Here is a 23,426-nt window from a genome sequence, read left to right on the forward strand (position 1 = left end):
CAATATATAATATTCTTAGAACAGCAACATCATTAAAATAGACCTTTCATATATAAAATATACAGGCTTCTGTCAGTATGTTCAACATAAAATCATTTACTGCAAGTTTGAACTTTTGAAGTTCCACCAATTCATCAACCTGATTAAGAAGATCATTCCATAACTTGGTCATAGCTGGAATAAAACTTCTAGAATATTATGTAGTATCGAGCCTTACGATGGAGAAGGTATGACTATTATAGTCATAGACTAATATTAAAAGCAGGATAGTACTGTTTGGGAAGATCTAAATGCAAAGGATGGTCAAAGTTATAAAAAATCTTATGCAACATGTATAAAGAACTAACTGAACGACGGCACCAGAAATTAATATCGAGATTAGGAATAAGAAATTTAATAGACTAAGTCTTGACCAATAAATTAAGATAAAATTCAGCAGCTTGAGACCATACAGGACAATATTTACAACAAGGCAAAAGGAAAGAATTAAAACAATTCTTCAAAATATATTGATCAACAAAATGTTATTTTGATTATAAAATAAATTTTTGAATATACTTACCCGGTGATTATATAAGCTGCAGCTCTGCTGCTCGACAGAAAACTCTACGGAAAAAATCCGCCAGCGATCGCTATGCAGGAAGGGGGTGTACTTCAACAGCGCCATCTGTCGTGCAGGTACTCAGTACTCATTGTAAACAAAGAACTCAATTTTCTCCTCGGTCCACTGCGTCTCTATTGGGGAGGAAGGGAGGGTCCTTTAATATATAATCACCGGGTAAGTATATTCAAAAATTTATTTTATAATCAAAATAAAATTTTTCAATATTTAACTTAGCCGGTGATTATATAAGCTGATTCACACCCAGGGGGGTGGGTAGAGACCAGCAATAAATGTTTACATTATTATGAGCTAAGGATTTTTTTATTTCATTTTAGAAGTTATCAAAATAACAAAAACAAAATAAATAAGTACCTGGTAAGGAAGTCGACTTGAACAATTACTCTGCCTTTTTAAGTACGTCTTCCTTACGGAGCCTCGCGATCCTCTTAGGATGCTGAGCGACCCCTAGGATCTGTAGTATGAAGGGTTGCAACCCATACCACAGGACCTCATCAAAACTTCTAATCTAGGCGCTTCTCAAGAAAAGAATTTGACCACCCGCCAAATCAACCAGGATGCGAAAGGCTTCTTAGCCTTCCGGACAACCCAAAAACAACAATAAAAACATTTCAAGAGAAAGATGAAAAAGGTTATGGAATTAGGGGATTGTAGTGGTTGAGCCCTCACCCACTACTGCACTCGCTGCTACGAATGGTCCCAGGGTGTAGCAGTTCTCGTAAAGAGACTGGACATCTCTAAGATAAAAAGACGCGAACACTGACTTGCTTCTCCAATAGGTTGCGTCCATTATACTTCGCAGAGATCTATTTTGTTTAAAGGCCACTGAAGTTGCGACAGCTCTAACATCATGTGTCCTTACCTTCAGCAAAGCTTGGTCTTCCTCACTCAGATGTGAATGAGCTTCTCGTATTAACAGTCTGATAAAATAGGATAAAGCATTCTTTGACATAGGCAAAGATGGTTTCTTAACTGAACACCATAAAGCTTCTGACTGTCCTCGTAAAGGTTTAGTTCGTCTTAAATAGAACTTAAGAGCTCTCACAGGGCATAAGACTCTTTCTAGTTCATTTCCAACCATATTCGATAGGCTTGGAATATCGAACGATTTCGGCCAAGGACGAGAGGGTAGCTCGTTTTTGGCTAGAAAACCAAGTTGTAGAGAACATGTAGCCGTTTCAGATGAAAATCCGATGTTCCTGCTGAAGGCGTGAATCTCACTGACTCTTTTAGCTGTGGCTAAGCAAACCAGGAAAAGAGTCTTTAAAGTGAGATCTTTAAAGGAGGCTGATTGTAGAGGCTCGAACCTTTCTGACATGAGGAATCTTAGTACCACGTCTAAATTCCAACCAGGTGTAGCCAAACGACGCTCCTTCGTGGTCTCAAAAGACTTAAGGAGGTCCTGTAGATCTTTGTTGTTGGAAAGATCTAAGCCTCTGTGACGGAAGACTGATGCCAACATGCTTCTGTAACCCTTGATAGTGGGAGCTGAAAGAGATCGTTCTTTCCTCAGGTATAAAAGGAAGTCAGCTATTTGAGTTACAGAGGTACTGGTCGAGGATACAGATACTGACTTGCACCAGTTCCGGAAGACTTCCCACTTCGATTGGTAGACTCTAAGGGTGGATGTCCTCCTTGCTCTAGCAATCGCCCTGGCTGCCTCCTTCGAAAAGCCTCTAGCTCTCGAGAGTCTTTCGATAGTCTGAAGGCAGTCAGACGAAGAGCGTGGAGGCCTTGGTGTACCTTCTTTACGTGTGGCTGACGTAGAAGGTCCACCCTTAGAGGAAGAGTTCTGGGAACGTCCACTAGCCATCGAAGTACCTCGGTGAACCATTCTCTCGCGGGCCAGAGGGGAGCAACTAACGTCAACCTTGTCCCTTCGTGAGAGGCGAACTTCTGCAGTACCTTGTTGACAATCTTGAACGGGGGGAATGCATATAGGTCTAGATGTGACCAATCTAGGAGAAAGGCATCTATATGAACTGCTGCTGGGTCCGGGATTGGTGAGCAATATATTGGGAGCCTCTTGGTCATCGAGGTTGCAAAGAGATCTATGGTAGGCTGGCCCCATGTGGCCCAAAGTCTCTTGCACACATCCTTGTGTAGGGTCCATTCTGTTGGAATGATTTGTCCCTTCCGACTGAGGCAATCTGCCATGACATTCAAGTTGCCTTGGATGAACCTCGTTACTAGTGAAATGTTTAGATCTTTTGACCAGGTGAGGAGGTCCCTTGCGATCTCGTACAACGTCATAGAGTGGGTCCCTCCTTGCTTGGAGATGTACGCCAAAGCCGTGGTGTTGTCCGACTTCACCTCCACCACTTTGCCTTGAAGGAGAGACTTGAAGCTTTTCAAGGCCAGATGAACTGCCAGTAGCTCCTTGCAGTTGATATGCATTGTCCTTTGACTCGAGTTCCAAGTTCCCGAGCATTCCCGACCGTCTAATGTTGCGCCCCAGCCCGTGTCCGATGCGTCCGAGAAGAGAACGTGGTTGGGAGTCTGCACAGCCAGGGGCAGACCCTCTCTGAGACTGATACTGTCCTTCCACCAAGTCAGGGCAGACTTCATCTTCTCGGAAATGGGGATCGAGACCGCTTCTAGCGTCTTGTCCTTTTTCCAGTAAACAGCTAGGTGAAATTGAAGAGGACGGAGGTGTAGTCTTCCTAACGATATGAACTGTTCCAGGGATGATAGTGTCCCTATCAGACTCATCCACTGCCTGACTGAACATCGTTCCTTCTTCAGCATGTTCTGGATGCATAACTGGGCTTGACTTGTTCTGGGGGCCGACGGAAAAGCCCGAAAAGCTAGACTGTGAATCTCCATCCCTAAATACACAATAGTTTGGGATGGAACCACTTGAGACTTTTCCATATTGACAAGGAGACCCAATTCCTTGGTCAGATCTAGAGTCCACTTTAGATCCTTCAGACAGCGACGACTGGAAGAAGCTCTTAGAAGCCAGTCGTCCAAATAGAGGGAGGCTCTGATGTCCGCTAAATGAAGGAACTTGGCTACATTCCTCATCAGCCTCGTAAACACAAGAGGAGCTGTGCTTAGGCCAAAGCACAGGGCTTGAAACTGGTAGACAACCTTTTCGTAAACAAATCTCAGGAAAGGTTGGGAGTCTGGGTGGATGGGGACATGGAAGTATGCGTCCCTTAGGTCTAAAGAGACCATCCAGTCTTCCCTTCTGACCGCTGCTAGAACGGACTTTGTGGTCTCCATGGAGAACGTCTGCTTTGTGACAAAGACATTCAGCGCACTGACGTCTAGCACCGGCCTCCACCCTCCTGTCTTCTTTGCCACTAAGAAGAGACGGTTGTAGAAGCCCGGGGTTTGATGGTCCAGGACTTTGACTACCGCTCCCTTTTCTAGTAAGAGAGACACCTCCTGTTTCAATGCTCGTCTCTTGTCTTCCTCCCTGTACCTGGGAGAGAGATCGATGGGAGACGTTGCTAGAGGGGGTTTTCGTACAAACGGGATCTTGTACCCCTCTCTGAGCAACCTCACAGATTGTGCATCTGCGCCTCTCTTCTCCCAGGTCTGCCAGAAGTTCTTGAGTCTGGCTCCCACTGCTGTCTGAAGAAGTTGGCAGTCAGACTCTGCCTTTAAAGGACTTGGTTCCTTTCTTCTTCCCACGTCTCCCTTCGGCACGAGCACCTCCTCTGCTGGAGGCTCTGCCACGAAAGGGCGGAATAAATCGGGACGCTGGAGTGTCCATCCTTGGTCTAGCTGACAAGGTAGGTAAAGGGGTGGCTTTGCGGGCAGAGGACGCAACCAGGTCATGAGTGTCCTTCTGTATCAAAGAAGCAGCAATCTCCTTAATCAAGTCCTCTGGAAAAAGGCACTTAGAAAGAGGAGCAAACAGAAGTTCGGATCTTTGACACGGTGTCACTCCAGCTGACAGGAAAGAGCAAAGGTTCTCACGCTTCTTGAGGACTCCGGATACGAACGATGCAGCAAGCTCACTAGACCCGTCACGTATGGCCTTGTCCATGCAGGACATGATGAGCAAGGAAGATTCCTTCTCAGTCAGGGAGATCTTCCTGCTCAAAGCTCCCAGACACCAGTCTAAGAAGTTGAAGACCTCGAAGGCTCTATATATCCCTTTCAACAGATGGTCTAGGTCCGAAGGTGACCAGCATATCTTAGAGCGTCTCATGGCTAGCCTGCGGGGAGAGTCTACAAGACTTGAGAAGTCGCCCTGGGCAGAGGCAGGAACTCCCAAGCCGAGAACTTCTCCCGTGGCATACCAGACGCTCGATCTGGAAGAGAGTCTAGCAGGGGGAAACGTAAAGGCTGTTTTCCCTAGACTCTTTTTGGACTGCATCCATTCTCCTATTACAGTACTCGTAAAGCTCTCTTGGACGAGCGTGCGAGGACGAGTCTAGTAAAGGCAGGCGAGGATGACTGCGTACCTAAAGCAAACTCTGACGGAGGAGAGCGCGGAGCCACAGACACAAACTGGTCCGGAAACATCTCTTTGAACAGAGCAAGAACTTTTCTAAAGTCCAAAGAGGGTTGCGTGGACTTGGGCTCGTCAAGGTCCGAATGTGGTTCATCAACGTGTGCCGCATCGTCATCATCAGAGAGTCCATCATCCGAGTATTGAGGAGGAAGCGGCAATGGAGTAGGTATCGGCTGGTAAGCTGAGTCCGGTCGCACGGGTGCACGCGTGACTGAACCGGACGCAACGTCATGGAACTGTTGCCCAGTCTGTGAGCTGGCAACAACCATAGCAGCGCGGGGACGCACAGCGTCTACTCCAGACTGTCTAGCCTGATGTGGGAGAGCAGTGGCAACCACACTGGGTTGCGGAGGTTGACGCACCGCGTCAAAACAAAACAACTCTGATGGTTGTTGTACCTCGCGAACGTCAACGGAAGGTTCCGTGCGTCGCTGAACGTCAACATGCGGCTGGCAGGGCACACTGGAACGCATGGGTGGCGGGACTCTCTCAGCTGGAGTGCGCAAGAAGGTCGCCTCAGCGTCCACAGGACGCACAACCGAGTGTGTGGTTGGTTGTAGGCCAGAGGCTGGTGCAGCAGCAACCTTCTCCGCACGAAAGTCCTGCATCAGTGACGTTAATTGGTACTGCATGGTCTGCAGCAAAGACCACTTAGGGTCTGCAGGAGCAGGTGCGGCGACAGACGGTGTAACTGCCTGAGGCGGTACCGCTTTGCCTCTCTTAGGAGGTGAGCAGTCATCAGAAGACTGCAGCAAGTCCAAACTGACCCAGTGGCTACAACTGGGCCGTTGGACTTGCGCGGAAGGGACCGACTTGCGCTTAAGAGGTCGTGAGACCTTGGTCCATGGTTTCTTACGAGAAACCTCTTCCGCAGACGAGGAATAAATGGGCTCGCTCGTCTTTGTGTGGGTGGGGCGATCTTGTGTAGATACGCCCGAAACCACGGAGGGAACGTCTGTTCGCTGATTAAAGCCTCTCGAACCCATTGGTCGTACGACATTGCTTCTCCCCTGGACTTGGGAGCTTGCAAGAGGTCCCGGACTAGGAGGACGACAGGCACGAACAGACGAACCCTCAAGCGCAACACTATCCACAACACTATCACTCACTTTACCACTTCCCACTGCACTTTTACACTTCAGCTCCTTGACGTCCGCCATGAGCTGGTTACGGTCACTAGCCAGGGACTCAACTCTCTCACCCAGAGCTTGGATGGCACGCATCATGTCAGCCATCGAAGGTTCCTGAGTGCCAGAAGGGGGATTAGGAGCAACCACTACAGGGGAAGGAATAGGTTGTGGGGCATGAGGAGAGGAAAAATCAACAGAACGAGATGAACTTCTCCTGACTCTATCTCTCTCTAGCCTACGTGTATATTTTTGGAATTCGATAAAATTGAATTCCGAAAGCCCAACGCATTCCTCACATCGATCTTCCAATTGACAGGTTTTATCCCGACAATTGGAACAAACGGTGTGAGGATCGATAGAGGCCTTCGGAAGACGCCTTGAACAGTCCCTAGCATTACACTTCCTGAATTTTGGGACTTGAGAAGGGTCAGCCATTTTGAATTGGTCAAAGGGGAATTCAAAAACTATCCAAAGTCATCAAAAAATAAACCGATATCAAAAAAAGAATGCAAGGATTTATTGAAGAGAAAGCCTGCACAGCGAAAGCTCAAAACTAGAATAGTGTACTTCACCAAATAGTTGTGAAAACAAATCCAGTTAGCAACAGCGAATTAGTAGGTCTTGCCGGTAGCACGACAGAGAGAAAATTGAGTTCTTTGTTTACAATGAGTACTGAGTACCTGCACGACAGATGGCGCTGTTGAAGTACACCCTCTTCCTGCATAGCGATCGCTGGCGGATTTTTTCCGTAGAGTTTTCTGTCGAGCAGCAGAGCTGCAGCTTATATAATCACCGGCTAAGTTAAATATTGAAAAAACAGATTTTTCTCAAAAGTAAATTTGCTATCATAAATCACAGCAAAATTTTAAAAGTCATACAGAGTTAAAAAAAACATTAGCAATGCTGAGATCTCCATGTTGAAGAGCTATTGTCCTCGACCTACATGCAATCATACTTTGAGTTTTGTCTGGGTTCAACTTCATGCCACATAATTTGCACCATGCAAAAATGTCACCTAGATCTCTATTCAGGGATTCAGCAAACCCCTATCTACATTCAGGGGATGGAATTGAATTAAAGAGGGTAGCATCAGCTGTACAGTATATGTCATGAGCTTGTTTGCTAGGCCAACTGAGGAACATCAGATATCACACTCCTATACTCACAATGGAGCCCATCAAGAACATCTCTGCAATCTATTACTCAAAAATTCAATAATGATGTTAAGAAAAGACCCACCTACTCCTAACTGTTTGAGTTTAAAAACAATGGCTTTGGGATTAACATGATTAAAGGCAGCACTAAAATCAAGGTCAATCATATAGACTTTCTGACCACAATCAAGGTATTTCTGTACAGCATTGGAGAATGTAAGAAGGGCATCACATGCTCCAAGGCCTTTATGATAGCGAATTGCAAACTATGGAAAAGATGATTAACTTCATTACAGTAAACCCTCGTTTATCGCGGTAGATAGGTTCCAAACCCGGCCGCGATAGCTGAAAATCCGCGAAGTAGGGACACCATATTTACGTATATTTAACATGTATATTCAGACTTTTAAAACCTTCCCTTTACGTAGTACTGTTAACAAACTACCCTTTAACGTAAAGAACACTTAATGCATGTACTACAGTACCCTAAACTAAAACAGGCACAAATATTAAAGGCGATTTTATATCATGCGTTTCCTAAACACGCCAACAAGCACGATAAAAAATGACAACCAATGTTTTGTTTACGTTTATCTCTGAGCATAATGAAGAAACAGACGCATTTACACATCTGTGTATAGGTTAGTTTTTGCATCGACAGCAATCTTACCAATGTTTTGTTTACGCTTATCTCTGAGTATAATGAAGAAACAGACGCATTTACACATCTGTGTATAGGTTAGTTTTTGCATCGACAGCAATCTTACCAAGTACAGTATTGATTACAGTGAACCCTCGTTTATCGCGGTAGATAGGTTCCAGACCCGGCCGCGATAGGTGAAAATCCGCGAAGTAGTGATACCATATTTACCTATTTATTTAACATGTATATTCAGACTTTTAAAACCTTCCCTTGTACGTAGTACTGTTAACAAACTACCCTTTAATGTACAGAACACTTAATGCATGTACTAACGTACCCTAAACTAAAACAGGCACAAATATTAAAGGCGATTTTATATCATGCGTTTCCTAAACACGCCAAAAAGCACGATAAAAAATGGCAACCAATGTTTTGTTTACGTTTATCTCTGATTATAATGAAGAAACAAACGCATTTACACATCTGTGTATAGGTTAGTTTTTGCATGATTATATTGATTATTCAGTACAGTATGTTGATGTGGTTATTACTAATGTTTTACTTAATTTTTCTTAGGACTTCCAAATGAAATTTTTTTCTTTATGACGCCGCCTGAAACGACGGCGTCATAAAGTACGCTCAGTAAACAAACTAAGGAATTTAACGCGCATGATGAAAGTGATAAATAATGATATTACAGTAAAAGCTTTTATAAAATATGTTATTACAAATATTATTTACCGTATCTATATAAAATCATACATACGTAGCAAAGCAGGAAAACAATCTACGAGAGAGAGAGAGAGAGAGAGAGAGAGAGAGAGAGAGAGAGGAGAGAGAGAGAGAGAGAGAGAGTTGTTTTACATACGTAAATGTAAATTTTAAACAAAAAAAAAATAGCCCCATTTCATATAAAATAGATTACAAATATTTTACTTTATCATATTACAGTAGTCTGTATAATACTGTAAAGTTCAGTACAGTATGTTGTTGTTAAAGTCGTGGCGAGGAAATTCTCACGAAACAAAAACAAGCCATTCAATTACAACAGCTGATTCATTCTCTCTCTCTCTCTCTCTCTCTCTCTCTCTCTCTCTCTCTCTCTCTCTCTCTCTCTCTCTCTCTCTCTCTCTCTCTCTCTCTCTCTCTCTCTCTTCGTGTTATACAATACTTACATTTAGATGAAGAAACTAAAATTAGTTTTCTTAGTGTCAATTAAATACGAAACGAAATAATTAGGCCGAGTCTACATCCATTTCAATCATAGCTAAAAATACGGCATCCGATTTCATCAGCAAACCACTATTTTTTGGGAAATATCATTTTATTCTAGAAAATTGCCACTCTTTAAATAGTTAATTGCACATTAAGAAAGCGTGTACTTTTGTTTTTAAATTTCGGGTGTGTTTTAAAAATCGAGTATTGTTGACTTCTTTTTTTTTTTTACTTTTGGCTGTGATTAGATCAGCTGTCATCTAGCAGCCGCTCTTGAGTGTGTACGAATACACTAACAAAGTATCATTTATACCATTTCTTAGCGTATTCAAACCGTCTACAGTATACAGTTGATATTACATAAGCACCAATGTGTTATAACCTATCAAATTTTTTTGTTTATTACATTTAAACCCCCTCTATCTCTCTCTCTCTCTCTCTCTCTCTCTCTCTACCTCTCTCTCTGGGCTACTTTTCACTACCTCCCATTCCTTACCTCTCTCTATCTCTCTAACAAATGATATCTTTGTTGCTCCTCAAAGTTTCATTTATATTGAAAATCAATCATGATTAAATTTTCCTTACTTTCTCCAATCTCGCACCATCGGTCACATCGCGGTATTTTCGATATTTCCGGAAAATCCGCGATATATGTATATACACGGGTTATGAAAAAAATCCGCAAAGTGGTGAATCCGCGATGGTCGAACCGCGAAGTAGCGAGGGTTCACTGTATATGTTAATTTTGTTATTACCAATGTTTTACTTAATTTTTCTTAGGACTTCCAAATAAATGAAATGAACGCCATTTATATAATGTTTTTCTTTATGACGCCGCCTGAAACGGAAACCTTCCATTCGTTTACTGTACGCTAAATCTTCGATCGTAATAAACAAACGAAGACATTAAACGCGCATGATGAAAGTGATAAATAATGATATTAAAAGCTTTTAGTAAATATGTTATTACAAATATTATTTACCGTATCTATATAAAATCCTACATACGTAGCAAAGCAGGAAAACAATTTTTTTTCTTTTTTTTTTGGCGTTTAATCAACAATAACAAACTGCCGCTAATGACCGAATGATAATTTACGATAATTCTAAACTGTTACTAAAGATGATTCTCCATTCCATATCCAAAATACTTTTCCTAGCTTCAGTTATAAGTCAACTTGTACCCCCCTCAATCATGAAACCATCTAAAAAAGTAAGAGAAGAAGCAAGTACTAGGCCGATTTTTAAAGTTGTCGAACAATTAAGTTACTGCTATAACATTCGATGTGACAGTGCGAGATTGGAGAAAGTAAGGAAAATTGAATCATGATTGATTTTCAATATAAATGAAACTTTGTGAAGCAACAAAGATTTCATTTGTTAGTGAGATAGAGGTAAGGAATGAGAGGTAGTGAAAAGTAGCCCACAGAGAGAGAGAGAATACTGATTCCCTTGAAGGACTCAATGTATTAGAGTAATTTACCTGTCTTCAGTGCAACATTACAATTTCTTGGTCAAAATGAAGAGAGTTCTTGATTTTGTGCCTCCACTTTTTTTTACGCATGCCAAAGATGCTGTGTTGTCTAAATGCACAATAAACACTTTTCTTTGTACTAGATGCTTTGAGTGAACAAAATTACTAACTCTACGTAATTTATGTTAATTTTTTACTATAAATGACCACATTCCTACCAAATGAAGTCTCTTCAAAGTCATTCTTCAACCCAATAGTGAGGCAACCCATAAGTTGGGCATTGTAAGAGAGAGAGGTAGGTCCGGAAATTCGATCTTAAGACTCGCTCACAATTTGTGAAAGTCGTTGACGAGTATCCCTCCAAGCAGGTAGTTCTATTTGATTTTTTATGGTCAGGATTGTAACTGATTTTGCGTTTATTAAATGAGATGAAATTGAAAAAGTCTCATCCCTGTACGAACTGCAAAATCTTATGTCTTTTACAATTCTTTGACCATACAGAGAAAAGTTTTTTCTTTTCCAATGGAAAAGCCTAAAAAGGAGCTATGGCTACTGCACTAACAATACCAAATATAGAATCGACTGAAAGGTAATGAGATTTAACTTGAAGTTGATTAATACAGGTATTCCCAGATCCAACAATGAATTCAACAAAGCTTTCTGGTTTTGAATCATAGTCAATTGAACTTATAAATCTTGCCCTGAAACACAAACTTGAGGTACTTTGTGAGTCTTAGTGTACTGAAACATGAAAATAAGCATCTGATAGGTCAATTAAAGACATTCAATCTTCCCTTTCAACCACCACTAAAACTAAAGAAGGGGTCTGGATGGAGAATTTGGTTAGACTAGTAACTTGCTGAGTTGAGAAAAGTCCAGAATCCATCTCCAACCCCTTCAAGGCTTCATTACTAGAAATATGAGACCGCAAAACTCTGGAGAATGGACTGAAAATTATTCTATGCTCTCATGGAAAACCACACAGATATTTCCTCTTCCATAATCTCTGTCTTCTCTTGGTTAAGTATGAAGGGAAGGATTTGGTAATAAGGATAATTGAGGATGTAATTTCAAAGTAAGTTGGAAGCAGTCTTTCCTCAACACTACAACTATTAGAGGGTCTGACAGAAGCATACTTCCTGCAACATGAAAATGTGATGGTCTGGCCCCAAGCCTTCACGAACTGATTGCATCATTTGTTCACAATGTCTCTTCCTCCTCCCTTCCCTTTTTACACATAAAGATTTCTTTGATTAAACATAAGAGTAATTTCCACAACAAAATCCATCTCCATAATTAGGTTATTTCTTCTCTTATTCAGATTCATTGAATGAGGATGATAAATGGGTGCTGGTCCAGGAACTTGAACATATGTCCAGAGTTGAGCTTGTGATACTAAATTACTACATGCTATAGAATTAACTTAGTTCACTACTTTCAACATTTTATTTTAGATAAAAAACGGGGATCCATAATGGAATTTGACACTTGCTTGTGTTTCTGAGCTTCTGAAACATCCTTAACTAATAACTAATAAAAAACAAATGCTGTCTTCTATTAATAACACATTTTCAGTATGCTTACACTAGTTCCGAGGATGAAACAGAGACTGCTCTATCTAAACATTTTAAACATTCTGAAACCTTATCTAAATAATTTCTTACTGTATCACTCAATTTTGGACTTAAGGCTACTAAGGAATTATATATAAACCTGATAGAAGAATCCACATAGAAATGTATTACTAACTTTCTTTTCAAACCCTCTCCTATACTGTACGTATAAATTTGTTTTGCATAAATCAAAACTTCTCATTCCCTATCAGAGAGAGTTTTTTAGGCTTACTCTGCAAATTTCAGTTTTCTAATAGCTCTGTCACCTTCAAGAATGGAAAATTGCCCATCTAGTAAACACAATACCTCTTATGCCTCAAAAGAAGGGTATTGACAAAAGGGGAGCCCAATACTGATGACTTCTTATCAGGCTTTTGCAAAACTGCTTCAACCCTCGTTTTCCTTTATGGGGGACCTTTAGTTTGAAAAACTGTAAAGGAAGAAGACATAAAAGCAGAAACCTTAGACTGTATAGATATATCCTTTTTAAATAAATGTTCAGGGTATAACCACAAAATTCTCTTCAAGAGTCTAAGAAATGGGAATTCTTGAATGACATCTTCTGAATGAACATATTGCTCATCTGATTTATTATCTGGTTCTTTATCTAACTCATTATCAATAGAATAAAGTAATTTTCAGTTCATTCAAGTAATTTCCAGATTAGGTTAGGCAAATCTGTACCACCTGTTGACTAAGGCCACTGGCATTAACCTGGGTTAGGTTAGGTAAATTTGCACCAGCTGTTACATGATCAGGTATGAAAGAGGCTTGAACCATTCTACCCTGACCATTAAAAAGTATAATGCCCAATATAATAAAACTCCTTTATATGTAAATAACTTACCCACAAGTACTATTGTGCTGCCATTAAATAGTATGTAAGATTCTTTGCTACTTAAGAGCTTACCAATAGAAAACTGCTGCTTGCATATTTACGTTTTATAGTTTTTCTGACCAAATCAACTTCACTGTTTTTCCCAAGCTCTTTATAAAGAAAACTTTCAAACTTATCCTCAGGTTCAGTGAGAAACTACATATTTCAACAGGGTTTATATTAACTGGCTTTTTCATAATAAGAGTATACCGCATAATTGATTCCCAAGACTTGTTCCAAAGAAAAAAACAGTAGTAGCAAAACTAAGAATATGCAATGCATAAGCACCCAGCATCCTGGTCCACTAATTGATGATTAAGCTCATGAAAATATCTGGAATCTCTACTGCCCTTGATAGTGTTACACAAGGCCAAAGAGACAAGTATTTTTTCAATACAGTATAACTAATACATACTATTGTAATGTCCAAAATACTGTGTTTATTCTAGATATAATTTCCCCCTTTGAGTAATCTAGACCAAATGCTTCTAAATTATGTATGCCTAACTCACTAACCTGGTCTAACCTAAAACACAGCCTGAATGGTAGGAGAAGGGGAAACCCAGGTAAACAGCCCCCAAACTAACATTTTTTTCCCCTATTTTTTATTTACTCAGTATATTCTATCACAGAATCAACAAACCTCAGATAAAAAAAACATTAGTTCCTCTAATAACGTATTAAACTTATTACACAGAACAAGTAAAGAATAAGCAATTCTTCGGCAACTAAAACATATCGAATGAGTACTGTATCTACTTTTGACAATAATACCCTATTCTTTTTACAATCTACCCATAATCTAGTTATAGAAGCCACACTTCCTATTCAACTTAATATTACAAGTTTCTGATACAAGAATGTAACAAGAAAATGAACCTAGCTCAGATGATGTCACATAGAACAAGAAATCCAGATGGTGGCAAGTATGGGAAAAGATGTTTCCTGACATTAATGATCCATTCCATTATTTACTTTAGTACTTCATACCACAGCGTCTTTCCAGTGGAAATGAAGGGTAGTATATAATTCTTTTTATTTTTATCCTTCTTAATTTTTTATTGCAACTTACCGTAGCTTTTCCTTAAAAAGAATGAATAGTAAGTTCTATCTAAAAGATTGAATTACAGCATGGCATTCTCAAAATTGGTTCTGTATATTGTACTGTGTTCATGTTCATAAATGGAAATTCTTTCATCGTACATATAATAGTTCATGAATTATAAAGCTTAAAATGACCTCCATTTGGCCTTACATAGTTTTATTTAAAAAATCATCATCATAACATTTTTATGTCCATTTTTCCCTATGGTTACGCTGAAAATAAATTTCCACATAATAGCACTGTCCTATAATCTTTCTTCCTGAACTCCAATCAGATATTAGCCTTCCTCTATACCCTTTATCCATGATTTTTTGGGCCTTCCTACTAGTCATTGTCCCATTACTTCCACATCTAGAGCTTTTTCTGACCTCACCCTTTTCATCACATATACAAACCTTTCACTATATTTTCCAGCTTCTGGACACATTTCTCCACCAATTTCTCATTTTAAATACAATTTGTCCACCATGCATTGTTCGTAATAAAATTCTATAGTTATACCTTTTCAAAATAATTTTGCTTATCAATGTCCATGTTTTTGATGCACAGCATAGTACTGATATACTGTACATTACTAACTATAAATCTTTGCTGAACATACTATCAGGTTACTTTTACATACTAATAGTCTAGCTATCTAGACTATTGTACTTGAAAAAACAGTACTGTACTGTATATAAATTTACACTTTGGCCTGATAGGGAAGCATAGGAATTAAAGTGTAGATATAAAAATATTTTTTCTTTTAGCTTCACTAATTATAAGGTATGTTAACCATAAACCCCATAGTAAAAAATAAACTAAAACTTTTTAATTTTTCTTCCTTGCTACTTACCAAAAAAGCTTGCCTAAGAGCATCAAAATCAGTAGTTGATGAATTTATTTTGCCTGCTTGAAGAGTCGACTGTAAAGATGACTGTAAAACAGTGTAAGCCTGCAAAGAAAATTAAATACATTAGAAAAAATTAATATCAACTTATGCATATTCAACAGTAATTCTTGCTCTAAGGAATATTAATAAATAGTACTACTGTATACATGGTAATTTTATTAGTTTTATTCAGTCCTGGTTCCTTTACATTAATTCACTCCCCATTTTCTATTTTTTAATGGTTGGAAATATCAAAAAGCATAATTTTTGATGTGTAGATAGATTACCATACCACTTAGCAATTCCTGTGAAAGCACGATTTCTAGCTTGGTCTGGTTAATCTACAGTAGTTTTATAAACTAATCTACAGTAACACTTTTCTTATTAACTTTAAGCAGTTTAACCAGACCAATAAGTTACATTTCCAAACTCATTTAGAGAAGGCCATAACAATTAGCTGTTATGTGAAGGGTGAAAATCAAGAAGTTGCACAAGGTTGGAAGAGACTACTAAAGGCACAGATTAAAATAGGTCAGAAGTTAAAGGTTTGTTAACTATGGTAATCCTCTAGAATAAGGATAATAGATAAACTATACACGAGATACCCTGACAGCCCCTAATACAGCACAGATACTCCAATCAACTATAGTATTATTATCAACAAATAATTCAACCAGCCCACTGACTTCAGATTATATACTATCATAGGAATGCCGTGAAGAGTTTATTTGATATATTAAGAATCTCAAGGCTTCATTCAATTAAGCAAACACAACTGAAAAGAAGGGTCGTTGAGCACTCTTACCTACACATGTACCGTATATAAAATATATAATTTGAGTCTATTGGAATTTCGATTACAATATGTACAGCATACATATTCATCACTATTCATTAATTATCTAAAATAACTACAGTACAGTACTAGGTTTAAATTGCGCAATTTTCTTCACAAATGAAATAAATATTGTACGTACTTAAATACTAAGAACAATTTAGCTGAAGTAAATGGAAATTTAATAATAATACTCGTTATTTTTACACTCATCCGATGATCACATTGCTTCTCTCTGGAAGCTTGATTGTATTGATGTTCAACCCTAAAACTAAAAAAATTTGTTTTCTTTTCTTTCAATAGACTTAAGGAGCCAGCTAGCCAATGCTGTTTTTTAAGGAAATGACTTAGACATGGATACCACTTGATAGGGTGACTTGGAACTACTCCAAACTGCATATGATTTTCGCCTCTGACCTTCAGTTTTGTGACGCCAGTGTGATTTATCCCAAAAATAACCATTTTTCAAATTTTATCTCATCCTTTGATACTTGATATTAAGACCTCTGATTACTACCATATGTAGTAATCAACAAAATGATAAGTGTTTTCCTAATAGTAATTTTTTGCTAGATATGAAAAAAATGAAACAAAAATTGAAAAAAAATGACGTCATTTTATTGTTCTTTAAAGTCTAAGTTACATACAAAATTTCAATGCTATAGCTTTAAAACTACGGGAGGACATAGAATTTGAAGGTAAACAAGTATAGTTTTGAGATACGGCATTCAAAGTTTTTCTTTGTATTTTTACAATGAAAATAATAATACATAAGGATTATTATGCATTTTATATTCTTATTTGGGTATTAATGCACTAAAACTATTGTTTATCATAATTTAATCATAAATAAAGATCTCTCTGTCCTATATCTTGCTTCTCAAGGCTCAAGGTCCTCACCTTCCTTTTCCTGGGGCCAAGTATTCTATCTCTTTCCTTCACTAACTACGCTAATGTTGCCTATATTATGCGAATATTAGATTAAATTTTTTTCCTCTGTGTGTTAGCGAGATGTTTTCATCGTCTTTTCCAACAGTCAGCAACGACTTCCAAAAAGACCTGCTATGAACCGAAATTTTAATGTTAGGCAACAGGATACCAGATTTCAATCCCATGTAAGAGAAATCATTTGAGCCTGTATTCTGATATTTAAATTTGGTACCTGAGTTAGTTTTCTTCTGTATGATAGCAAGATGTTTTCATTGTCTCTTCCTTTTAGGCATGACAAAATTCTTGCCGAAATAAAGAAAAATAGATGTAAAAGCAAGTGAAAGTCTGAGGTCAAACTCAAAGGTTTTGTATTTTTACAAGGACAATAAGGTGTTAATAAATCATGATTATTAAGAATTTTATATTCCTTTTAGGGTATTAATAAAAATAAAGTATGTTGTTTATCACAATTTACTCATAAATGAAGAGCCTTCAATTCAATATCTAACCTATATAGGCACCTGGTCCCCCGCTGCCCTTTTCTGTGGAGAGCTATTCTCTCTCTCATTCACTAACACCGCTAATATCGCAAATGTTATACTGTATTACTCTCAAGACTTATTAGAGTGAACTTTCTTCTACTATATGCTAGCAAAATGTTATGATTGTCTTTTCCTTTTGGCATGATGAAATACTTGCTAAAACAAAGAAAAATGACAAATTTTTAGTAATTTGTATTGTTCCTAACATACAAACCTGGAGCTATTTATAGGGGTACACTTTCGGCGTAGCTGAAAGACAAGCCATAACAATTTTAGCGAGGGATAACCATACCAACCGCTAGTTATCAGGGGGGGGGGTTAGTAAGCTAGCCCGCTCACTCACACACCTGGGCTGAGCAACCACTTTGTTTTCTGGCAGGACTTCTTGGGGGCAGGGATGGCAGGCCAATTTGTATAAATAGCTCCAGGTTTGTTAGGAAAAATACAAATTACTTACAAATTTGTCCTTTTTCCTGCAAAATACCAACCCTTCCCTATTTATATGGGTGACTCACTCTTAGGAGGAAGTCCTTACAAACTGGCCTTGGTATTTGACATGGGGTCCTCTCCACCTTGATAAAGTTGTAAGAACCTTGCTCTCGCTAAATTATTGTGCTATGTACTATTAGCCACCAGCAGAAGCTGTGTTTGTAATACCCTGTACTAGCAATATGTCTGGTCTTTAATGTATAAACTTGAGTCATAAAGATACAAGAATCCTCAGACTTTACCCAACGTCCTCCCTCGAAGAAGTATTGGGGACGTAACAATTATTATTTCAATACTTAGGATACACAAGGGAAGTGAATCTCGCCTGCAGAAAGGTGAGGTCAGCTGTGCCGGATAACATGGTGCTAAATTCCCCAGGAGGGGAGTAGGTGAAAGGAAGAAAGGAGCCAGACATTCTTATTCATTCAACCCAGACTAACCCAGGTAACCTCAGCCCTCAACCCTCTGTTACTTGTCCCACAAGGAGCTTGAGGTGTTTAGACCACTTGCTGTGCACCCACCACAGGACCTATGGAAAACGTATCCATGAGTTACAGCCTACAGATAGTGGACGGTGAAGGTTGTCTGACGCTTCCACACGCCCGCTTGCAGTACCTGCGCCACAGAGTAGTTTTACTTGAGCGCAGGGACGTTGCAATGCCCGATGTCATGAACTCTGGGTTGTTTGGAAGGAGAAGGGTCAGGATCGAGTGAAAACTCAATGACCTCCCGGATCCAGGAGGAAATAGTATTCTTTGTGACCCTCCTCTTGACCTTCCCCATGCTGACAAACATTGCTGAAACACAGGGGAAAGCCGTTCTATTAAAGTAACATCTAAGACTCCTCATTGGGCAAAGTACCAGTTGTTCTAGATCTTTGATTATAGAACGAAGACTCTATATCGGGAATGGACTGAACCTAGAGTCCAGTACACCCGGATTTTGAGTCTCAGCAATGAATTCGGGGACAAAGCTGAGTATTACTTCTCCCTATCTCCTTGAGTGGGAGACATTGGTAGATAGACCATGGAATTCACTAACTCTCTTGACCAAAGCCAAACCGAATAAGAATACCGTCTTCCAAGTAAGGTGGCGATCTGTTGCCTGGTGTAATGGTTCATAGGGAGAATCCTTCAGAGACTGGAAGACCCGAACCACGTTCCAAGGAGGAGGTCTAAGTTCCGACTAGGGACAAGTAATCTCATAACTCCGTATGAATAAAGAAACTTCCAACAAGGAGGAAATATCTACTCCTTTCAGTTTAAAAGCGAGACTCAAGGCTGAGCGGTAGCCTTTGCCAAAACCAAGAGAAGCATTTCTTCCTGAAGGTGCACAAGGAACACTGCATCGAGGGGAGAGATACTCCTTCCACAACACAACCACAGAAGACAGACCACTTCACCTTATAGACTGATGCTGTGGAGCATCTAAGGTGTCCAGCCATTCTTTCCGCAAGTCATTGCAAAAAGCCTCTCTGTGTGAGGAGGTGCTGGACAGTCTCCAGACGTGAAGACGAATCAAAGCTATGGCCTTGTGGTAGATGTTGGCGTGTGGTTGTTTGAGGAGGTCGTGACGTGGAGGGAGCTCCCTCAGAATCTCTAAAGAGTTGCAGAAAGTTCGGAATCCATTCTGCTTGATGCCATAATGGACCTATTTGAGTCATTAGCAAGTTCTTGCTTACTCTGACCTGGTTGAGGACTTTTCTCATCAGACAAAGCAGGGGAAATGCGTACGCGTCCAGGTTCTCCCACCGTTGTTGGAATGCATCTTGCTAGAGAGCCTGGGGAACAGTACCACGGGAGCCTGAAGTTCAGGGCCGTTGGGAACAGGTCCACAGTCGGGGAACCCCACAAAGTCAGGACTTTGTTGGCTACTAGATGATTCAAAGACCATTCGGAGCCCACTATCGGAGTCGCTCTGCTCAGATTATCTGCTAGCACATACCGCTTGTCTGGAATGAAGTGTACAGATAGGGTCACCAAGTTGACTTCTGCCCATCTGAGTATCTCTACTGCTAGATGGCACAGCAGCTGCGAAAAGGTACCCTCTTGCTTGTTTAGATAAGCTACTACCGTGGTATTGTCGCTCATCAATGCCTTTGCCTACACATACATCGAATAGTCTGGCCTAGTCTTTACATATTCTCCTCTGTTCTCATGCACCTGACAACACTGAGATTACCAAACAATTCTTTTTAACCCAAAGGGTTACTGCACTATCATTGTTCGGTGGCCACTTCCCTCTGGGTAAGGGTAGAGGAGACTCTTTAGCTATGGTAAGCAGCTCTTCTAGGAGAAGGACACTCCAAAATCAAACCATTGTTCTCTGGTCTTGGGTAGTAACACAGCCTCTGTACCATGGTCTTCAACTGTCTTGGGTTAGAGTTCTCTTGCTTGAGGATACACTCAGTCACACTATTCTATCTTTTATTCTCTTCTTGTTTTGTTAAAGTTTTTATAGTTCATAAGGGAGAAATTTATTTTAATGTTACTGTTCTTAAAACATTTTATTTTTACTTGTTTCCTTTCCTCACAGGGCTATTTCCCTGTTGTATCTCCTGGGCTTACAGCATCCTGTTTTTCCAACTAGGGTTGTAGCTTAGCCAGTAATAATAATAATGATAATAATAATAATAATAATAATAATACATACATACATATACCAAGGCACTTCCCCCAATTTTGGGGGGTAGCCGACATCAACAAAGAAATAAAAACAAAAAGGGGACCTCTACTCTCTACGTTCCTCCCAGCTTAACAAGGGACTCAACCGAGTTCAGCTGATACTGCTAGGGTGTCACAGCCCACCCTCCCACATTATCCACCACAGATGAAGCTTCATAATGCTGAATCCCCTACTGCTGCTACCTCCGCGGTCATCTAAGGCATCGGAGGCAGCAGCAGGGCCTACCGGAACTGCGTCACAATCGCTCGCCATTCATTCCTATTTCTAGCACGCTCTCTTGCCACACTCACATCTATCCTCCTATCACTCAGAGCTTCCTTCATTCCATCCATCCACCCAAACCTTGGCCTTCCTCTCGTACTTCTCCCATCAACTCTTGCATTCATCACCTTCTTTAGCAGACAGCCATTTTCCATTTTCTCAACATGGCCAAACCACCTCAACACATTCATATCCACTCTAGCTGCTAACTCATTTCTTACACCCGTTCTCACCCTCACCACTTCGTTCCTAACCCTATCTACTCAAGATACACCAGCCATACTCCTGAGACACTTCATCTCAAACACATTCAATTTCTGTCTCTCCATCACTTTCATTCCCCACAACTCTGATCCATACATCACAGTTGGTACAATCACTTTCTCATATAGAACTCTCTTTACATCCATGCCCAACCCTCTATTTTTTACTACTCCCTTAACTGCCCCCAACACTTTGCAACCTTCATTCACTCTCTGACGCACATCTGCTTCCACTCCACCATTTGCTGCAACAACAGACCTCAAGTACACTGATCCACCTCCTCAAGTAACTCTCCATTCAACATGACATTCAACCTTGCACCACCTTCCCTTCTCGTACATCTCATAACCTTACTCTTACCCACATTAACTCTCAACTTCCTTCTCTCACACACTCTTCCAAATTCTGTCACTAATCGTCCAAACTTCTCTTCTGTGTCTGCAACCAGTACAGTATCATCCGCAAACAAAAACTGATTTACCTCTCATTCATGGTCATTCTCGTCTACCAGTTTTAATCCTCGTCCAAGCACTCGAGCATTCACCTCTCTCACCACTCCTTCAACATCCAAGTTAAACAACCACGGCGACATCACACATCCCTGTCTCAGCCCCACTCTCACCGGAAACCAATCACTCACTTCATTTCCTATCCTAACACATGCTTTACTACCTTTGTAGAAACTTTTCACTGCTTGCAACAACCTTCCACCAACTCCATATAACCTCACCACATTCCACATTGCTTCCCTATCAACTCTTATCATACGCTTTCTCCAGATCCATAAACGCAACATACACCTCCTTACCTTTTGCTAAATATTTCTCGCATATCTGCCTAACTGTAAAAATCTGATTCATACAACCCCTACCTCTTCTAAAACCACCCTGTATTTCTAAGATTGCATTCTCTGTTTTATCCTTGATCCTATTAATCATTACTCTACCATACACTTTTCCAACTACGCTTAACAAACTAATACCTCTTGAATTACAACACTCATGCACATCTCCCTTACCCTTATATAGTGGTACAATACATGCACAAACCCAATCTACTGGTACCATTGACAACACAAAACACATATTAAACAATCTCACCAACCATTCAAGTACAGTCACACCCCCCTCCTTCAACATTTCAGCTCTCACACCATCCATACCAGATGCTTTTCCTACTCTCATTTCATCTAGTGCTCTCCTCACTTCATCTATTGTAATCTCTCTCATTCTCATCTCCAATCACTGGCACCTCAACACCTGCAACAGCAATTATATCTGCCTCCCTATGATCCTCAACATTCAGTAAACTTTCAAAATATTCCGCCCATCTTTTCTTTGCCTCCTCTCCTTTTAACAACCTTCCATTTCCATCTTTCACTGTCTCTTCCATTCTTGAGCCAGCCTTCCTTACTCTCTTCACTTCTTTCCAAAACTTCTTCTTATTCTCTTCATATGAATGACCCAATCCCTGACCCCACCTCAGGTCAGCTGCCCTCTTTGCCTCACGTACCTTGCGCTTTACTTCCACATTTTTCTCTTTATATTTTTCATACTTCTCTATACTATTACTCTGCAGCCATTCTTCAAACGCCCTCTTTTTCTCTTTCACTTTTACCTTCACTCCTTCATTCCACCATTCACTGCCCTTCCTCATGCTTCCTCCAACAACCTTCTTTTCCAAACACATCACTTGCAATCCCAACAAAATTTTCTTTTACTAACTTCCCCTCCTCCTTTAAATTGCAAGTTTCTCTTACTTTCACTTCGTCATATATCATTTTCAACCTTTCCTGATATTTACTTTTTACCCCCGGTTTTATTAGCTCTTCAACCCTCACTACCTCCCTTTTACATCCACCTACTCTATTCCCCCATTCTTTTGCTACAACTAATTTTCCTTCCACCAAAAAATGATCAGACATACCGTTAGCCATACCCCTAAACACGTGCATGTCTTTCAATCTTCCAAACATTCTTTAAGTTATCAACACATAATCCATTTATGCCCTTTCTACTACTCTTCCATTTGCCACTCTTACCCATGTATACTTATTTTTATCTTTCTTTTTGAAAAAGCTATTACTTATCACCATCTCTTGCTCAACACACATATCTAACAGTCTCTCACCACTCTCATTTTCACCTGGTACGCCATAGTTCCCAATGACACCTTCTACCTCTCCAGCGCCCACTCTAGCATTTAAGTCACCCATGACAACTACATAATTCCTTCTACCCAGTCC

The 23,426-nt window shown here is 40.1% G+C and overlaps 1 protein-coding gene across 1 annotated transcript in view; it reads right to left on the reverse strand.

Annotated features, from left to right (window-relative positions):
- Positions 1-23,426, reverse strand: part of Cog4 (conserved oligomeric Golgi complex subunit 4) — a 204,862-nt gene that overhangs the window by 54,372 nt on the left and 127,064 nt on the right. Inside the window, exon 11 of the mRNA XM_068388278.1 lies at positions 15,140-15,238. Coding sequence (XP_068244379.1) covers positions 15,140-15,238 — 99 coding nt within the window. The remainder of the gene's footprint in view (positions 1-15,139; positions 15,239-23,426) is intronic.

The sequence above is a fragment of the Palaemon carinicauda genome, chromosome 15 (genome assembly GCF_036898095.1).
Source record: "Palaemon carinicauda isolate YSFRI2023 chromosome 15, ASM3689809v2, whole genome shotgun sequence".
Classification (NCBI taxonomy): domain Eukaryota; kingdom Metazoa; phylum Arthropoda; class Malacostraca; order Decapoda; family Palaemonidae; genus Palaemon; species Palaemon carinicauda.